Source organism: Acartia tonsa, chromosome 1, assembly GCF_053477335.1.
Source record: "Acartia tonsa isolate MP-2025a chromosome 1, ASM5347733v1, whole genome shotgun sequence".
NCBI classification, from domain to species: Eukaryota; Metazoa; Arthropoda; class Copepoda; order Calanoida; family Acartiidae; genus Acartia; species Acartia tonsa.
The window spans coordinates 47029256-47049733 of record NC_137260.1 but is presented as its reverse complement, the minus strand read 5'-3'; the positions used below and the strand labels follow the sequence as shown (position 1 = coordinate 47049733).

General features: G+C 29.7%; 1 protein-coding gene across 3 annotated transcripts in view; it reads left to right on the top strand.

Annotated features, from left to right (window-relative positions):
* LOC145322123 (prolyl endopeptidase FAP-like) overlaps positions 1–20478 on the top strand; it is a 46310-nt gene that overhangs the window by 11375 nt on the left and 14457 nt on the right. For 2 of the 3 annotated variants that reach the window (XM_080163915.1, XM_080163931.1), the window contains exons 2-8: positions 15367–15436; positions 15694–15787; positions 16381–16424; positions 17297–17421; positions 17841–18030; positions 19940–20045; positions 20254–20392. In XM_080163915.1, the coding sequence (XP_080020041.1) occupies positions 15723–15787; positions 16381–16424; positions 17297–17421; positions 17841–18030; positions 19940–20045; positions 20254–20392 (669 nt within the window). In that variant the 5' untranslated portion in view covers positions 15367–15436; positions 15694–15722. The remainder of the gene's footprint in view (positions 1–15366; positions 15437–15693; positions 15788–16380; positions 16425–17296; positions 17422–17840; positions 18031–19939; positions 20046–20253; positions 20393–20478) is intronic. The other variant, XM_080163923.1, reaches the window with a different exon arrangement.

Sequence of the window (20478 nt, the reverse complement as noted above, 5' to 3'; positions counted from 1 at the left end):
GTTTCCTTTTTAGGGATGCTTCAATTGGGTTCAAAAATTGTTCTAGCTTAAAATTTTAGTAGATTTAAGTCTTAGGATCGTTTAGGGCTATTTTTTGCACCAAATATTTACTTAACCCTTTAAATACAAAACCCTTAGATGCCAAGTGCGCATTAGCTAGTTATATTATGGAAAGCGTTCCTAGCAGAAAATCCGAAAGTCAATTTTTAGCATTGAATTTTATTTACTTCCTTTTATGGTGATTTTCGGTTCTCTAGTCTGTCTTACTAGTCATAAATATTGTATTTAGATTATGTGCTGTATTTTGGAATACACCTTTTCTATGTTATTCTTCTCATGTTTCTCTGAGTTAAAATTAACAAACATTTACGCGAAAAACTTGATTTGCAACTTTTACTTATATAGCGGATTTGCGGTACAGGAACTCTTTAAATTATTCAATTATTTGTACTTCACAATAGAACATTGTAAAAATGATAAATGAATAATAAGACAGGCTTGTACTGTCGGATAAAAACCTATATATAATTTTAAACGAAAATTTGCTTGTGTGTTGTACAGAACACGAAGATAAATCTTTACAGCCAAAAGCGGTGACAGCAAGACTTAAGTCTTTTTACGTGTCATCTTATAATGTTATCTGTTTTAGCTTCATAAAATATGTTTGTTTATACTATTAGATTCTTCTATTAGATTATAAAAATTATCTTTTTTTTACATTTTTAAATGCAAAAATTAGTGTTTTAATTTTTTACACTTTAGCTTTATTAAATATGCTTATATTATTTTATTAATTTTCAAATCATAAAAATGCTCCTATTCAATATTTTTTTTACAATTTTTAAAAAGCAAAGCATGATGTTTTTTTACCTTTTCCACCAAATATATTCATATATATGGTCAGAGGGGTCTCTAAAATAGTGGTTCCCAAACACTTTTCCTGTGTTTCCGTTTGTATCAGAGTCGTTTATTTTTATGTTAGCTTTTGTCATCTGAATTCCATAGTTTTCTTCCACTCTGTACGGTTTAAATATCTCATCAGTGTTTCGGAGCCGGAAGCCGTGGAGCCGCAATATTTTGCTGGAGCCGGAGCCGTAATTTTTGTTAAAAAACCCTCCGGCTCCGGACTAGATGAATAAAGATATTTTTTATAAATTATAATTTGATAACTCTGTTTTGTGATGTGCAAATGCCCTTTTTAAGTTTTTCACCATTTTCATCAAAAATTGAACTTTTAAGACCAAACTAGTTCTCAAAGTTTTATGAAAACGTAAGATTTAATAATTATAACATAACTACTTGATCTATATTCCTCTGCTATAAAGGTATGGATATTAAATGGTGTTTGACTCTGATATAATTATTAATTAAATTAATATAGCATGACGTATGTATTGAATAGTTAACAAATAATATATGATATAAATCCCTCAAATTGCCTGTCAAGAAAAGAAACTCCTCCCCCATTTATTTGAAAAATATTGATTCAAAGAAATAGGGTAGGTTCTGACCTAATAAAACTTTTCCTACTCTAACCTAAAGTAAAACACTAACACACAACCCAATCATCCTTCCCCCCTTCTCGCCTCTTTTTATTTCATTTATTTTAAAAGTTGGGTAGGGTCTCTGTGATCGACTAGACATTTTGAGGAAAACCAACGAAATAATTAAGGAGGAATTTATAGAAATTAGTTTTCACAACAATCTCTATCAAAAATAAGAATAAAAGGATTTACTGAACAGAAAACAAGTAACTTTTGATTGTCACAAGGACTAAAGAATTTCTAAGCCTAGAGCAAAAAGATATGATTCTGAATTGACAAATTAAGGCTAAAATGACAATTATCTACCTTAAGTTAAGAAAGCGTAAGATGAACATGTAAACCACTTCAAGAATTAAAGGACATTTAAGTTTTCCACATTTTTGTTTGAATAAAAAATCAGTAGTTGAATATGTCTTGAAACGACTTTAAAAAAACCCAGGATTTTTATTGAAGAAAGATATTAAGTCTTCACAAGTTATAATTTTTCAAAATATTTTATTTGGATAATGTTTTACTTCTTTAAAATGTGATACAAAATTATTAATTTCTTATCGTTCCCTTTCTGTCTGGTAAACCTTACACAATGATAATCAAGAGAGAAATTTGCTTCTAGTATTGTTAAACAATTTTTGCTGATTTCACATTTTTATTCTTCTGATCTTTTTAAAGATTAATCAATTTTATTTCAAAATTATGGCGCTTTAAGGATATAGGTGCTCTTATCTAAAGAAAAGAAAGGGGGCAGAAATTGTCATAACCACTCCAAGACTTGAATAATAAAATGCAATAGCCTAAACCTACCCGGAATTCATTTAAAGATTCTCAATTATGAAAAACTCAATCGCCTTATATATCAAAGGACAGAAAAAAATTTGTCTAATTAATATGGAAAGTAATTCTGATTACATTAAGAAGCACAAGAAAAACTCAAAATTAAAAAAACAGTGATATTAAGGGATAAGACAATGTACAATAAATTTGAGGATAAAAAGATTACTCCTTTCTAAAAATTAAATTTATTGGTTGAAACGTTTGAACACATAATAACTTTGAACATTCAAAATAAAAAAGTACCCCAAGTTTTGAGTCAAAAAATAAAACCATGAGATTATAAAACTTTGGGTACCAATATTATTAACAGCCTAATGTACCCTTCCTTTCTGAACAAACCAAAGTTTTTTAATCTTTATTTAAAGACTGTTTTCAAAGCCAATAGAATTTGGCCTATTTATTTTGCAAATAATAGCAATAGAAAACTATGGCAAATTGTATGAGTGTCTTTTCATTTCAAAAGATTTCCTAATTTTGCGTCCAATCCCTTTACTGAGTTTTAGTTTGTCAGATATATATGCTGCGCTCCTAGCATCTTAGAGCTATATTCAAATGAGTAAAGTAGGAAAATAGATATAAGAATTAAATAGCCTAAAACCATCCAGAAACCCAAAAGAAGCTTCCATAAAATGGATAACTCAATTGGTTTAGAAGTCATCGAAATCTTTAGCAGCAGACAAAAAAAACCTTACTACTTTATATAATAGGATATAAAGCCTATAGGTAAATTTACTTAACATAGATTCGTAGTATTGTTTTGACACCCTAAACTGTCTAGACATATGGTGTTTACACTACCACACAATCATATCAATATTAACAGTGGTAATTCTAGTGGTATTACACAGTGGGGTAGATGGATAATTTCTCTATTTCTAAAAACAATCATATCAATATTAACAGTGGTAATTCTAGTGGTATTACACAGTGGGGTAAATGAATAATTTCTCTATTTATAAAAACAATCATATCAATATTAACAGTGGTAATTCTAGTGGTATTACACAGTGGGGTAGATGAATAATTTCTCTATCTATAAGAACAATCATATCAATATTAACAAAGGTAATTCTAGTGGTATTACACAGTGGGGTAAATGAATAATTTCTCTATTTATAAAAACAATCATATCAATATTAACACTGGTAATTCTAGTGGTATTACACAGTGGGGTAGATGAATAATTAACCTTGCTGCTTTATTTGAAAACTAGTGGATATGCCCCCAAGAAGCCTCTAGGGGCAATTAATATGGGAGATACCCTTTCCCGAAATAGTTAAAAACTTTCCATAGAACTTTAAGAAGCTTCATTGAAAAGGAGAACCACATCGGTCCAGCGGTTATTGAGATACTTCGCTACATACAAAAAAAGCTTACTACTTTATATATTAGAATAGCAGGAAAGAACTGTTTACTATCTGCCTTAAAGATACAGGGGAGAAAAGAAAATATAGTCAGATGCCAGACTACAATGTTAACAAGTATTCAGACAAAATTTTAAATATTTAGGTTTTTATCAAAATTGTTTCTTTCGATTTACTTTTTAAAAACATTTTTTCATAATTATATTTTCACACGTTCGTGCTTATTTTAGTTATACATACAATATATTATTTAGTAGCGAGGCTTCTCTATGATTTACTTTGTCTGTCTGTAACGCTATTGAGTAAATTTGATTTTTCTCGGCTCCTATATAAGATAGACAACTGTCTTTTATTGTGAAGATTTTGTTATCCTTGTATTTAATATTGTACTTTTAAAATAATAAATCCTGTGTTTAATATTATGATTTTTGTTTTAGGTATGTTGAACCAAAATATCTTGGCAATAAGAGATAGAAACAAGAAGATTTAGAAATGTATTGGCTTGTTTTTATCCTTTTACTCATATGTGGTATAAAGCTGTTTTATCTTGGGGAGGGGGGGGGGGGGTTGACTTATCTTCCTTGATTCTCCTTATAACCAAAACCACCCCAAATTAATAAAAAGCCACTTTACTAAAATCAATGCAGGTTTCTACAGATATTTATGTCAAAAAGTAATAATTTGGATAATATATCCTATTTGTTTGAAAAGGCGTAATCGTCTATATTTCATATATTTGATCAGTAAATTTTTGACAAAAATTTGAAAATTTCGAGTAATTCGGCATCAAATTATTCAAATGTTTGAAATTATAAATTTTCTGGTAGCTTTGCGTGATAATTGATATGCATATACTATCAGGGGGGAAGGGACATTTGACTGTTTATTACACTAGTCAGTCACCAAAGTTCATACGTTTTCTTATTAGATAGGATTTTAATGAATTTTGATTGGTTGGCTCATTAAGTTGAGTGACCAAAAGTTTCAACCACTAATTGTAATCTACAGAAGAGTTAATTTTGTGCATATTCATTAAGTATGTACAAAAAAATTTCGGCCATTGTCTTATTCCTTTAGTTCCATGATATACAATAGACATATGCATTATTTGATGAGATGTTATCATGCATTCAACAATTTCTTCCAAAACTTCATGTTGATTATTTTAAGTTTTGGAATTCTATTGATACCCAAAAGAATTTGCCATTTAGTTACAGGCAAATCTGTCAATCATCTTAAGAGAAAAAAATTCTTAAAAGCCAGTTATTAACATGAAAAGTTTATTTGTTCTAAAAGCGCAACTTCCGTTTAACTATAGTGTGTTCGCATGTCTCCTGTTATAGTAACTTAACAATTTTAGCTTTACTGAAAATTATATGAAAAGGTTTTTTTTTCTCAACAGATAAATAATTATTCTACAACTTACCCTATTTGTCTGAATTTTTATTTTATATAATGCTTAGAAATATGTTAGTTCTCAGTTTCTATTTAAGATAAATGTCTGGAATTTTGTGTACCAATTTACATGAACAATGAACAGAGCATCTACTAGTTCGCTCAATTTTCATTCCATTTGCTTAGCTGTGTCCTCATCTAGAGGCTCTTTATTTGAAGGGGCAGGGGCTTTAAAAATAGCTTTAAACCATCCTAGGACCCAATAGTTATTGAGATCTCAAGACAAAAAAAACCTTCCTACTCTAAGTAATGGGATATATGTATATGTTTACTAATGTGCATGTCTTATTATTGAGAGCAGGACATTTTGATATTTAAGGTCATGTCACGAGAAAAAAAGTAATAAATGTTTGAACAGGGAAGATATGAAAGCAATATATTATTCATGGGTTGGAAAGGTCATGTTTAATCTTATAGGATAAAGAAATAGCTAAATTTTCAAAGTGTTAAACATAAAATTTGACAAGACTAATTTATGATTATGGATTTTTACTTTAGTCTAATTGGGTCTTAATTCATAGAATGGTGGTTATACTCAAAGGGCTTTTTAATCCATAACTCGAACTTAAACTTTATAGATTGCTATCGACAATCATAAATATCATTTTTAACAATTATTTACAAATCAGCTTATGCCTAAAATTTACGAGTACACACACATACACCACAAATTCATATGAATATATAGAATCGTGCCTGTGCATAAACAAATAAAAATTGTGAAGCATAAAAATGCCTCCATTCACATCAACCTCAAATATACCCTCTACAGGAGTAAGGGATGTGAAACCAGTGATTAAATTATCAAACTTTCATGTCTCTCAACACTCTATCCTATTTTATGAGGTAGTAAGGTTTTTTTGCTTGTTGCTTTAGATTTTAATAACTACTGAACTGATTTAATTATTCTTTTAAAGGTAGCTTAGGTCCTGGAATAGATTTTCCTATTCATTTTTAGATTTAAAACTAGGTATGGTTTCGGGCTATTTTTTGTGACCCCTACTTCTTGAATATAGAGCTCCTAGATACTAGGCACCGATGATGTTTTTGTCTCCTTTATCCTTGCCTTTAAATTTATTTGGATGCTAATATTATGGAATATGACAGGTAATTTAAAATATAAAACAATGGAAACACTAAAAAAATTTCAAACTTAGAACAATGTAAAAGTGCAGCAGTTTTAACGATTGATCGGCTATAAAATGTAAGCAATTACATTTGATACTAAAAATATTTAAAATTTTGTTTTACATAGTCAGCACAATTTTAATTACAAATAAAAGACATTAATGTATAAATAAAACACTATCTTTAACATGCAATTTGATACAATTGCATTTTATATGTAATTGCCGTTTTCAATATTTAACAAATATCTAATTTGATGATCTGGTGAATTTTAAAGTGTTTATAGACTAAACAAGAAAGCAAATCTTGAATATCAAACGGTAGGACAAACAAACATTAACACTTGTAGAATGTTAATAACTTAATTATCAGAATATAGATTTAAAGTCTAAACGAAATTACATAGGACTTATTTATATTTTAGGCCTTGATTTTAGAGATGATTCCCATATGATACTATACCTAGTTCTTAAAATTATTATTCAAAACATAAGATAAATAGGCAAGAACAATTTAAAAGTTATTGTAAAAAAGTATGTTTAAAATTAACGTACGGCCTTCCTGATAGCGATTATAAGGTTGGTACGTTTTCTAAATTCTACTTAACTATTACAGGAATTATAATTTAAAATCGATAGGACAATTATAATTAAAGTATAGCTCCCCTTTAAAAATATAGAAAAAATCAAAAAGAAGTCTTTTTTACATACCAAATGTTAATGAACATTTAAATAAATCGGCTGTGTTTAGACATTTCAGTGAGCCTTTAAATAAATGACCCTTGAAAAAAGAACACTTAAATGGAAATAAAAAAAGTAAAACTATTTGTAAAAGAAAGTTGTAGAAACTAGTGAGTGTGGATTAGTGAACTGTGGAAGATTTTACGGTCCACAGAACAATTAAAAATCTACAAGAATGCTCACGTCCATGGCCTGGAATTAGAGTATTCTATCATTATATCTATAAGATACAGCCCCCCCCCCCCTCGCGCCTCTTTAGGATTTAGTAGAGATAGGAAAGAGAAAGAGGGGGGGGGGAGGTAACTCTAAGTGAGATATTTCTTGTAAAAAGGTTTAAATATTCCCCCAACCATTATGAAGCTTTTCTAAGAACACTAAGACTTTCAAAAACTGTAGTAAATTTATAGGACTATGTGCAGGAGCATCCAAGCTTTTTTATTTAAGGGGGTACCCCCAAACCCATTTTGGGGGAAGGGTAATCTTTATATCATAGAGGCATTTTTTTATTTGGGGGGGGGGGGGGGAGGGGGGGTTAAAATTGAAAATCCAATTTTTTTTTTTTGGGGGGGGGTGTAATCACCTCTTTACCCCCCGCCCCCCCCCCCCTTGGACGTCTATGACTATGTGTTTTTAAAACCCAACACAATCCTAAAGACATATATTTCAGTAAATGATATAGAAATTAAGCATTATAGAACACACCATTTAAAATTGATATATGGTGACTTAAGCTAAAGGTTTTCTAAAGGATAGGATATGTTTGTTTTTAACCACAAAGTATTTTTACAGTTATCTTAAATATATACGATTTTAAAAGTTATAAATCCTATAAATAAAAACAATTTAAGCTAAACGGAGGGAGTTTTAAAAATAAGTACATGTGAACCTCTAAGGGTACTTTTAGGAGTAGGTGGTACCCTTCACCTAAAATTGTCATTAGGAATTAATTTTGAGGGGGAAGTTGCATCCCCCCCCACTCCTCCTTACGCTAAATAGCAATACAATGTGTTAGTTTTCGTACAAAGTCACGTTATTATTAAAATTCTTGAAAAGCTTAAATTTTCAGAAAAATCCATTAAAACTTTCAACCTTCTATATTAGGGGTTGAATTGAGCATAATAGGCGCATAATTACGGTACTTAACATTCAATAAATAAATCGCCGAGAGGTAAATCATTTAGCAACTTCCATTAAATTAAATATCTTCTTAAATTGATTGAAATGATGTTCATTTATGTATACAGTATACATAGATAGGGCATTTTAAGATAAAATAAACTTTTTCCAATATATTTTTAATTTATTTATTTTTTCTCTTAACTATACTATACTTAACTTAGTTAACGCATTAAAAAAAGAGGCCACAGCTGATATGATATTATCGACATGTCGTTTTTAAAGCAGGCATCATTGAAATATGTAGACTATTAGGCAAAAAAATATATATAACAAATATTTTTCTTTTTGTGTATTGCTAAAATTCTGCAAGATTTTTAATTAATCCTGGGTCAAGAACTATTTTATTACAAAATTCAAGATTAAATTGTTTTGTAAAATGAATATAACAACAAGCATCGAAACATTTGAAACATGGATATATCATCAAAAATTATCCATCTAAAATTAAAATAAATGTATAAGTATAATTGCTTTCTGTTCTTTAAAAGTTACTTGGCCGTGTACATTTCTGACGCTATTGGCTGATATTTAAAGACACCCAATTGAAAGTCTGCACCCCGTTGGTAGAGTTACATAAAGCTAGTACCATCTATATTCTTTTATTTTAATCCTATAACTTTAGGGATATAATAAGGAAAAATGTAATGACAGAACTTTTTCACAAAAACATAAATAAGTCAAGCTTTTATAAAATTAGGTCGTAACCTAGACATTGTATATGTAGTATATTATATCTCAAATTTCGGAAATATGTCCTAAAATCTTTACAATGGCTGAATGCTCTAGTTAAAATTTTTCTTTGAATGAAAATATAATTGCGTTCTAATGAAATGCATATTATTTACAAGATTAAAAGAGATGCGTAATCTAGAATTAAGTTATACAATTTGATGACTCCATTATTACGCCTTTATTGAATTGTACAAACTTTCTATAATTTTAATCCATTTGAAAATTATTTTTTTACCGTTATTTATATATGAATTTATCGTCCATTATCTTATCTTAATATTCCTGATAGTAATCTGACCCTTGAATCAATTCTATACATTGGATTTATTATTACTTGGATCTATACACAAGATTATCATGTATTCTAATAAACTTGTATCTGGCTACAATCCTATAAAATAATATCAATCTAATCCACAATCCACAACATTACCCCATCACTGGACGAACAAACTGTCTATGTTGGCAACACAAATTGACGTAAATTTTTCTCCTGTCATAATCTCCACGTAAATTATATATTCATTTTCTGCATATGCCTTAATATTGTTTATACATTAAAGTAAAACCAGGGACAAAGGGACATAACAATTAACCATTAATAGATATCTCTTGCCAATAATGATAAGCAAAACTTTTAAGAATGTTCCTTTGTTCAATCCAAACCTACTTTTATTTTCATAAATACAGGGTGTTTTTTTTTAATGGAACAAAAGTATTGCTTAATATAACCCACTTGCCATTGACAGAAATTAATAATCTATATCTCAATTTCTTCATTGGGTTGGGGAGTTTTGTATACGAAAAAAAAAATTGCCGATTTTCAACAAATTATGCCTTATAACCGGTTTTTCCAAAGTACCTATTTTTGGAAGATTTTTGGATCATGACCAATTTAAAGAGTGTGCAAAAATGCGTACATTTTTAAAATTCAAATTGACCAGCTTGTGTTAATAGTAGAAAAATGGTATGCATATCGTTAGAATCGTCATAAACTCTAGTTTTTGGATGTTTAAGAACTATTCCTGTGCTATGTATAGTTTAGGAGCTACGTGGTAAAATGTCCCAACTTACTTAAAACTTTTCAACCTTTCTCACATTTTCCAACGTAGTTTCTATACTACAAACAGCATGAATATGATACATATATTTCCAAAAACTAGAGTTTATGACAATTCTAACGATATGCGTAACATTTTTCTACTATTAACACAAGCCGCACAATTTGATTTTCAAAAATGTATGCATTTTTTCACACTCTTTAAATTGGTCATGATCCAAAAATCTTCCAAAAATAGGTACTTTGGAAAAACCGGTTTTTAAGGCATAATTTGTTGAAAATCGACAATTATTTTTTTCGTATACAAAACTCCCCAACCCAATGAAGAAATTAAGATATAGATTATTAATTTCTGTCAATGGCAAGTGGGTTATATTAAGCAATACTTTTGTTCCATTAAAAAAAAAACACCCTGTATAAGGCTAACTAATGGCAGATCGATTTTTAAAGAATTTGGTGGATTGAACATTTTACATTGTTTCCTCTCTTTCTATTTCCTCTCTCTGCATAGCACATGTGTTGATTAAAAACAAATCTAAAATAAGTATTACACCTTTAACTGTATGTAATGCAAAAAATAATTTGTAAATTGAAGGAATGGTTGATATTCCAGGAAAGCTGCATATATGTCTCTATATAGTTTTTGGGTTATAATTCTATGCCATCAATACCCTCTCCAATGAATTAAAAAAGCTGCGTTGCTTAAATAAAGTATAAAAATCCAAGTCATTTATATATTTGCTCTTCATTGCCAAATAATTTGTGTAGTTCGCAAATTTGAAATTATGCAATTACTATTTTTTGTCCGTTTATTTAAGTATCTTTAGAAATACACAATGTGTATCGTAGGTTAAAAATATAAAACATAATTATGAAAACAAAAATTGTGTCTTGTAGGCGCTTATTATAGTTATTTACGTCCTCTACTTGATTTAAAAACTTTGATGACTTTTTTAAAATCCTGATTTGCACTAAATATTATTACAGAAAGAGTAATCTTGTTTTCCATAATTGGGATGTACAACAATTTATCGTCCAATATATTAATCATTATGATCCCTTTTTTAGAGGGAAAGCAATACTTTCATTGCATTGGATAAAGTTATTCTTGTTGTATTTTCTGAGAGTCTATTTGTATATTTGAATTAAATTTGATTGCAGACAAGTGTTTTGTTCCTTTTGTTACATCAGTTGCCGGATTTTAATCCAGCTTACGTATATAAGTAAAATATTATTATCAAAGCTAACAAGACAACATCCATAAAAGCGAAGCTCTGAAGCGGTAGGACAAATAAACTCTTGAAGAGTGTCAGATCACTTTAAAAAATGTGTTAGTAGTTAAATAGTTCAATATCCACAGGATTTAAATAACCATACTTACATTCTCATAATGATATAACAATTCTAACATGCCTACATTAACGAAAAGAGCTAACTCACTAGATATTTATTCCAGCTTTTTTTAAAAACAGAAAATGCGAATAAGTAATCAAATGAAAAAAACACTCTTAGAAAGTCTAAGGAAGATGGTATTTTTTAGCATTAGTTTGCCCCCCCCCCCTTCCCTCTCCAACCCTTGATATTTTACCGGTTAGGTTATAGTAAATAAAAATATAATAGGAAAACTTACATTAATCGTGATTCATGCAAAATTTAACTGTGTCATTTTTCAGAAATTCCAGTTTTTTTTCTACATGCATTTTTCTTTCTAAATGAGATTATTGTAGAATTATTTTAGAATTGAACTTTGCCATGAATTTCTTATTACAAGCATTAAAACAATAATTGTAGATATGTAGATATACATATAATACAGACACATAACTGCTAATTGGTGGAGACCCTTTTCGTCTGCTAGCAAATTTCATTCTGTTCTTTGTAGAGACTCGGCTATGTTTTATTTCCGACGCTATATCTGATTTCTAAGACCCAATACATATGGCTAGTGTCTCCTCTATTCTTTTACCTTAATGTTTCATATTCAGGAGAAGTTTCCTAGTAAAGATAAAGACATTGGGCAATAATATATGTACTTCACCAAATTAAAACGTTGTGTATATTTTAGTATCTTGCCAATTTATTTTTTGAAAAAAATATAGCATTATTTTATAGTCTGATTGATTTTAAAAAAAATAAATGCAATTATTTTTTCTTAAATATGAACTATTTCATACAAAATATGATTATATAAGGATTAATTAAATATTCTAGAATTTTCTATCTAAATAAAATATGATATTGTGTGATTAAATATTATATTTGAATATTTAATTATTATGCTTTGCAATAAATTTCAAATGTTGGATAACTTTTGTACTTAAAATATCTTTTTATTATAGTAAAGTATAACATTATTTTGGCTTCAAACAAAAATAGTAAGGAAAATATCATTACAAATATTACTTTAATGGCAGTTTTGACTAAAGGTGGCTGCAGATGGATTTTTGTCATTCATTCCCAATCTGCCGTCATATTTTTTATGAGACTAAAAAAGCATTTAAAGAGCTTGTAGTAGGGTCCATTATAGAAAATACAGGCATCTTAAGATATAAGATAAGCACTAGAGTAGAACACTAGAGGAAGAAGGGTTAAATAACAGTATCTCTACATCGCAGTGTTCTTGTGCCGACTCTCAATTTGTTCATTTAAAATCAAACAATGGTGTCGGTTATATAAACACAGCCAATTAACAAAGAAACAATTTGCTAGCAGACGAAAAAGGTCATTGATAACGGGAGGGAAGTAGTTATCTGTATATATATCTATACTATAGATCTGTTAGATAAACTACGATAGATTGTCCAAATTATAATCAAAATATCTAAATTATAGGTAGAAAATTTTGAATCTTAACCTTTGTACTACGACCCAATAATATTCGATAAAAGTCCATATTGTTTCAGCCAACTAATAACTGATCGTGTTTTTTGAGTTACAGTCCAAAGTTCCCTCGCACTGTAATAATTCTAATTGCTTTTATTCTAATTCTTAATCATTTGAAAAACATACTACAAGTAATTTTGAAAATGATATATAATTTTTCAATATATAATACCTGCTTGTTATGCTGTGATTTAACAAATTATCGCTCTCTCTCTCTCTCCCTTTTAATTTAGAGTAGATTTATCCAATTCAGTGTTCCTTCATTTAAGTAAGTTTTATAGTGCAAGAAAAAGTTAATTTATAGAGCACCATTTCTAAATGATCACTGGATTGATGAAAATAGAAAAAGGGAACAAGCAACAAAGGTTTAATTTTTGACTGATTTTTTAATAAAATGTTATTCTGTCCCTAGCTTCAATCCAAAAAAGTTTTTGATTAACTCCATTATTTTATATTTTAAATTGAGAAACATTATATTTATAGGGAATTGATTTTTCCGGTAGGGTGATGTTAAACCCCGAAACCTATGCTTTACCAGATGGAATATTTCCTGAAAACATAGCCTAATTGAAAAATCGGTTACCAGGATCTTTTGCCTCAGAGAGACATACGGACAGAAAGAAATTTTTTTATCGTATTTCATTATTAAAACAGCTTTCCGCGGATATGAAAATGTACAATTATAAGATTAAAATTGTTTTTTTAGCTCCGAGGTGGCGAAGCCGAAGGCATTGGCTAACAAATCTGGTTTTATCTTATTATTCGTGGAAAATTTCTTTTCTAATCTAGCGGATGTTAATAGTTTTCTTAAGCCATACAAAATCTATAGGACTATTAGTTTTGTATGGACACTTATCGAAAGTGCCAACAGTTGGTGCTTGGTGCGACAAAAACAGGAAATGTTGGTGGATATCTGCCAAATAAATTCTCCATGTGTCCATTAACTTATTGCTCTAGTAAATTAAAAGGACTGTATGGTTTTTTATTTTTAGTAAATTAAAAGGACTGCATGGTTTTTATTTTATGCCTTGTTTATAAAATGAATAGACTATTAAATATTTTAGTTTCATCTAAATTATTATTATTAGCTTAACTGCTTTTTACTAAAAGAATTGTTCATTTTGAAAATAGTTTGTAAAATTTTGAAGTACAGTCCTTTTAAGGAAACCATGGTGAAACTATTTAATCGTGAGAATTTGAAAGCAAATTAGATCTGATTTTATATTTTCATCACACACTCTGCATACGATGATAGGATAATTCACCGTTCAATTTTGTACTATAAATTTTGTACTTTGAAAGTTTGTACATTTTTTTTATTTTATCGAATTTTATATATATAATTAGAGCGTTTTACTCACTAATTGTACTGAGATTTTAAAGCCAAATGTTGAGTCCAACTTCTTGGGTTTATTTGTTCTTTTACTTGCGTACAATATTGGTGTACTGGGTCTTCTGTAATCCTACATACATATTAGATTCTTGATAATAAAACACAAAACATGCATATCAAAAATATTTATTAAAGGATTATATTTAGAACTGGTTTTAAACTATCTTATAGGTTGTCATTATAACTATAAATATCAAGATTACTTAAAAAGATATAGCCTAAAACAATGTTTTGATATACTTATAATGACAATATATTAAGATATCTTAAGGCACTTATTTCAGTGTAATATGGAAACTTTCCAAATCAAAATTTGTATATCCTCACGGACAAGTAAAAATTCACACACAATTAATGTATCAGCTTTTGAAACACCAAGGGAGGGAAAGGTACATTAAACTTAAGATTATACTGGTCCTCAAGGTTTTATAAACACGTTCACTCTAATTCATTGTCTTAAAAGCTTTGGGACTTTTATCAAATCATGATTGGCTGCACAAACTACCTAAGACCAAACTTTTCACCAATGGTTTTTTTTATCTACAAAAGGGATTATCTTACTTATTGTAATTGAGGGTGAAGATAAATATATCTTCCATTGGCTTGTCCCTTAAGATCTCTGGAAAATACTACAAAAGAGAGGGGAAGAAATCGTCAGAGCATAATGAAAGCAAATAATCTTTGACATGAAATTATATGAATTACAACAATTGTTCACATGACAAAAAAGATCTTAGTTTTTAAGGGGGAAATTACGCAACCTTTGTTATTTCACTTTGGTATTTTTCTACAAAGGATTTTGTAAAACTGTATGGATGTTACATCAGATTTTCATGTTCTCTAATACAGTGAAACTCGCTAAAATAACAATACCTCCCATTCACCTTCTTTACCCTACCGTCCACTCCCCTTCTTCTAGATAAACGAAATGACCAACAAATGAGTTCCATGATAGCAAACTAAATGGAAGACAATTTAATATTCTCTATTTAAAGCCTCCTAAACATTAAATGATTAAACCACGTATACTTGATATTTAACACATTCATTTTTTCAGGTAGTTGACAAGTGAATGAAGAAATCTAACCAACAACAATGTAAAATTGGACGAAAAACTTTTATAAAAGGTACACTTTAAGGTCAATTTGACACCTTACTTTCAATTTTAATTCTGAATATGCAAAAATACAAAAACATCAATTTATTGAAAGATATCAAAGCCTTTCTGGGACCTATAACAAGCTTCATTGTAAAAAAAAGACATATTGGTCCTGCAGTTAGCTAAATCTTTCGCAACTAACAAACAGATAGACAGACAGATCAACAAGCAAACGTCCTGCTACTTTTATATATAGATGTAAGTAATATGTATTAATATTTTTAGGATAAGGTTTTAAAGTTGAACCAAGAAAGATGGATTTTATTGTGAGTAGAGCGAAGGGTTTATTCCAATATGGAGACCTCTCTGAAGATACAAGGAATAAGATCAAATTATTCATAATACTCCTGCATTTTATCAGCGATTTTTTTTGAGTTTTGGCTGGTCACTCTGTCTTGGTACCACTTACTCTTATTTTCATGCCATGACTGTATTTAGAAAGGTATGGGAGAGGGGACTATAAATTTTGCTGGTCCTCACAATATTTTTTGGATTCATTTGTGGATGGGCCCCTAGCATCAGGGGGTATAAAGGATAATTAAAATTAGTCTAAACCGATCCAAGACCAAAATCTGAAAATGAAATAGCTTTAAACCTGCATAGAACCTTCTTTTTCTGCGGGAATTCGCCCTATTGTGTGGTGGAGGTTCCCCAACCCCCTTATTTCTTTATGTTTACAAAAATAATATATATATATATTTTTTTTTTTTTGGGGGGGGGGGCTTGGTGATTCTATTTCCCTCAGGAAATAACTTAAAACCACCACAGGAATATTAGCTATATTCGCTGAAGAGTAGAGTCCAATCGGTTTAGCGCTTACCGAGATCTTAAGCTTCAGACAGACAAAAAGACAGACAGCCATCTTTATACTTTGAATTATAGATGATATTCAATTTGATTTCAAACTATTAGTAGAACAACATCTGGTCAGAATAATATAGATGTAGAACAAACAGGTAAAATTGTATTCATTTAGTTACAGGAATAGGTCAAAAAAAGATTTTAAATAATACTCTAAAATTTAAAAGTTCTATTTTTGCAAACGTAGGCTATTTGGGTTTCGTATTTGAAAATATTCCTACAGTCGTACAATATTATTTTTAATTGCAATGGACAGATAGTATTGCCCTAAAGTTTTCATTGGGCTATCACTTTATTCCTGACTTCAATATTATTAACTTATATAATTCAAAGATAAAAATATTTCTCTTTTTTCATTCTTACCTAAGCTATTTTTACTTATTTTCAAATTGGATAATGCTTCTATTTTATAAGAGAAATTTAAACTTTTGCAAATTAATGTCATAACTTTCTAAATACTTTAAGTACCATACTAGTTACATACATGTATTTTAATTATTTCTCTTAAATTCATTATTAAATAAAATTCCCGTTAATATCAAATATTTACGGATATATAAACGTGCTTGAACATTTCAAATGATTTTTAAAACAAATTTTTAGATAATTTAAAAATTTTCCAAATTTTTTAATAGAAAGAATCACAAAAATAGCTATGTCTATCTCCTATGATTTACCTTAGTAACACATAGGCATACATATAAAAGAAAAATAGTGTTATACTCTTCATTTTGGAGATTTTACCAAATTTATTTTTATTTATTACAGAGGCAAACCCATAGCATCTAGGATAAGAAAAATAGCTTATAATCATCCAAAGGTTGAAAATATAATAGCTTAAAACTATCATAGGACCCATGTGTAGCTTATTTAAGATAGAGAACCCGATTGGTTCATTACTTATTAAGATCTTAAGCTTCATACAAAAAAAAAACATTATACTTTCTGTACTAGTATTATTTTTCAGGCATATTATCCGCTAATGCAAAGGTGCGAAGATCACGACGGTGTTTATGGTTTGGCTCCCTGACTTGCGGTATCCTTGCCATTATTATCATTGCAACAGCTGTTAAAAATAAACACCATCTAAAGGTAAACTTGATTTTTAATAATTTTGTGAAACACAGGTAGGTAGGGAGGGGATACTAGGCTGTAACTTATTATGGTAACCAAGTTTTTAAGAACACGCTTTTTCGGTCTTTTTCTCTTAATGATTAAAATTTGATTTGGTGGTTAAAACTAGTGTTTAATTTTTTTAACCAATTATTTGAATCTACAGAACGGGAAATTTATTTTATCAACATTTAGGATTTACATTATTTTATGGTATTTGTCTTATCTCTGAAGATTCCTGAGCTGGATCTTTTAAATCATTTAGTGGTGAGCCAGATTGAGGTGAGCAGAACCAATATGGCTCACCCCGATCTGTCTCACCACTAAAATGATTTAAAGATCCAGCTGTGATAAAATATCTTATTTGAGTTTCAAAAATCAAATTATTGATGTTCTAGGCTGCCGCCGATGCATTAATGGATAGTATACACAAATCTGGTGCGACGCTAGATGGTGAACCTATCAGCAGCCTCCAGAAAACTTCTGGCAGCTATAAGTTCAAAGATTTCCTCAGATATACGTATGCTCCCAGGAGCTTTAATGGCACCTGGATTTCAGATACTGAGATCCTTTACAAAGATAGCCAAGGTAATTTTATTTATCAAGCAAGGATGTCTACTATAATAAACTAAATCAGAGGCGTGCAGAGGGGGTTGTAGTGGCGTGTATTTGGTTGGTCTATAATACGTACATCCACTCGATTTGGTTTTAAAGTTATATTTAAAATCGTATGGTAGATGTTAAAATTTCGAGTGCGTACCCCTTGGCAAAATCCTCTTTACGCCTCTAAACTAAATCATACTTTAGTGTATTATCATGATCTATAAACTGCTTTTTTTTCAAGCAGAAAAGAAGAAAACTAATAAGTTTTTGACAAAACATTTTTTTTAAACCTAACTTTACTTCCCTATAAGTTTTACCATGCTCTTAGAGAATTCAAATTTCTTTTTCTTTGCTTATTGACCCTTGCTTTGTGCTTTAGTAAATAACAAGGCAAGTATCCTTTTCGTGTGGTAAGTGCATTACCGATACACCAACCATCTTATAAAATTTTATTTGTGATAAGGGGTTGGGAGGTGGGCCCTACTATGATTGGATATTGGCAGATTGAAAAATAATTGAAATGCCTTGAATGAAGATGTATTATGTAACAAAAATATGTATAGGCCTGTTTCAAAGTTTTGAAAAAAAATTGCAAGGATTCAGAGATAGGTCAATCCTTACATAAAATTAACAGGATCTGTGTGTGCCGAAGTAAATAATAGAAAAAAAGTAACAAGATGTCTGTTTGTCTGTACCGAAGGATAACCCTTACTGCTGGTCCGATATCGTTCTCCTTTACAATATAGCTTCTAATAGGTCCCGAAAAGGTTTATAAAAATATTTTGGAGGAGGGTTCCTTAATGTAGTATGAAGAAAAACTCGATTTTATTTTTATTTACATATCCACGACCCCAAATTCTCTGACTAAATTGAGTTAGAATTGATTTATAATTTGAACAATCATTTATCAAATGATAGATAATTTTTCATACAAGAAAATTGCATATTGTGATGAATTAAGCAAGTTTATTTAATTCCTTGCTGACTATTAAGACATTATAGAATACGGTTTTTTGTAGTGTCGCAAAATTAGAATTATTTATCATGGAATATATTTTTTTAACTTGTAATATTACTACTAATTTTTACAACTATTATTGCTACGCTTTTTGTGTATGTGTGTGTTTGTAAAGGATTTATTATTACTTGAATCTTACACCAGATTTTCATGTTCTATAAAGTGAACTGTGTAGTGGGCTAAAATAACGATCTCCCCCATTCCCTCTCCTCCTACTGGATAAACGGACCGACCAGTAAATCCGAAGGATATTGCAACCTAAATTGACGACAATTTTTCTTTTGTCATAATATCAACACGTATATTATACATCCGTTGTGCTTGTATATGTGTGTTAGTTTGGCAAAAGTTAATTTACTTATTAAAAGGTGCATTTTTGTTGCAAATCTTAATAAAGAACGATTACTTTTATTTTAAGAAATAATTATATGATAATGTGTAACAGTAAATTTTAACTGTCAACTCAAAGGTCGCAGTATATATATAGTATATGTACTTATGTATAATTTAAATTTGACTTAATTCTAGTATGTTTTCTTATTTTTTATCAACTTTTTGTACTTCGTATATATGTTTTTTTTCGTCCAAGCTTTTTTTTAACTTCCAATGCTGCACTACATATGGACTTTTCTTGTTTAAACGTTAATAAAAGGCGGTTGGATTATTTTAGCTTGAAGCTTGAAGATATTGAACAAATGGATATTTAATTTTTTTTTGCAACACTTGGCTATAAAAAAAGTATTTGATTTTAATTCTTTTATTGATTTTTTATTTGATTGTTTTTTACTTTCCTCCATTTCCCTATCAAAATTTCGTTTTGATTCTATGTTAAATTGCTTTAGTCAGTCTTAAGATATAACTTAACATATTTTTTAGGTGGCCTTTCAATATCAAATGTGGACACTCTTGTAACCAAAACTGTGTTGTCACCAAACCAAGCTCAGCTTATCAATCCTGTAGAATATAAATTTTCAGCAGACAGGTTTATTTACATTTTACAATTATCATATCGTTATTTATAAGTAACAGGATGTCTGTCTGCGTCTAGCGAAGGATCTTGTTAGCCGCTGAACCGATATGGTTACTGGAGCTACTGTTTAACTGTTTTAAGCGAAGTTTAGTATTTTCCTTGGACAGGTTTTAGGCTAGAATATATTTTTTTTCAAAGGTGAATTCTAAATCTTTTATAGAGAATATCTGCTGTTGAAAACTTTGAGCCTACCAAAATGGAGAAGGTCAAGCTACGGCGCGTACGAGCTTATCAAGATGGAGAATGACCGACCATCCATGCACAGTGCCTCACTAGTCCCTTCCGGAACTGAAATAGGAATGTTATGACTTTATTATTTTCTCTAATTAAAATAAATGGCAACATTTACCATATTAAAGGAGGCACGAGTTATATATAACTCTAA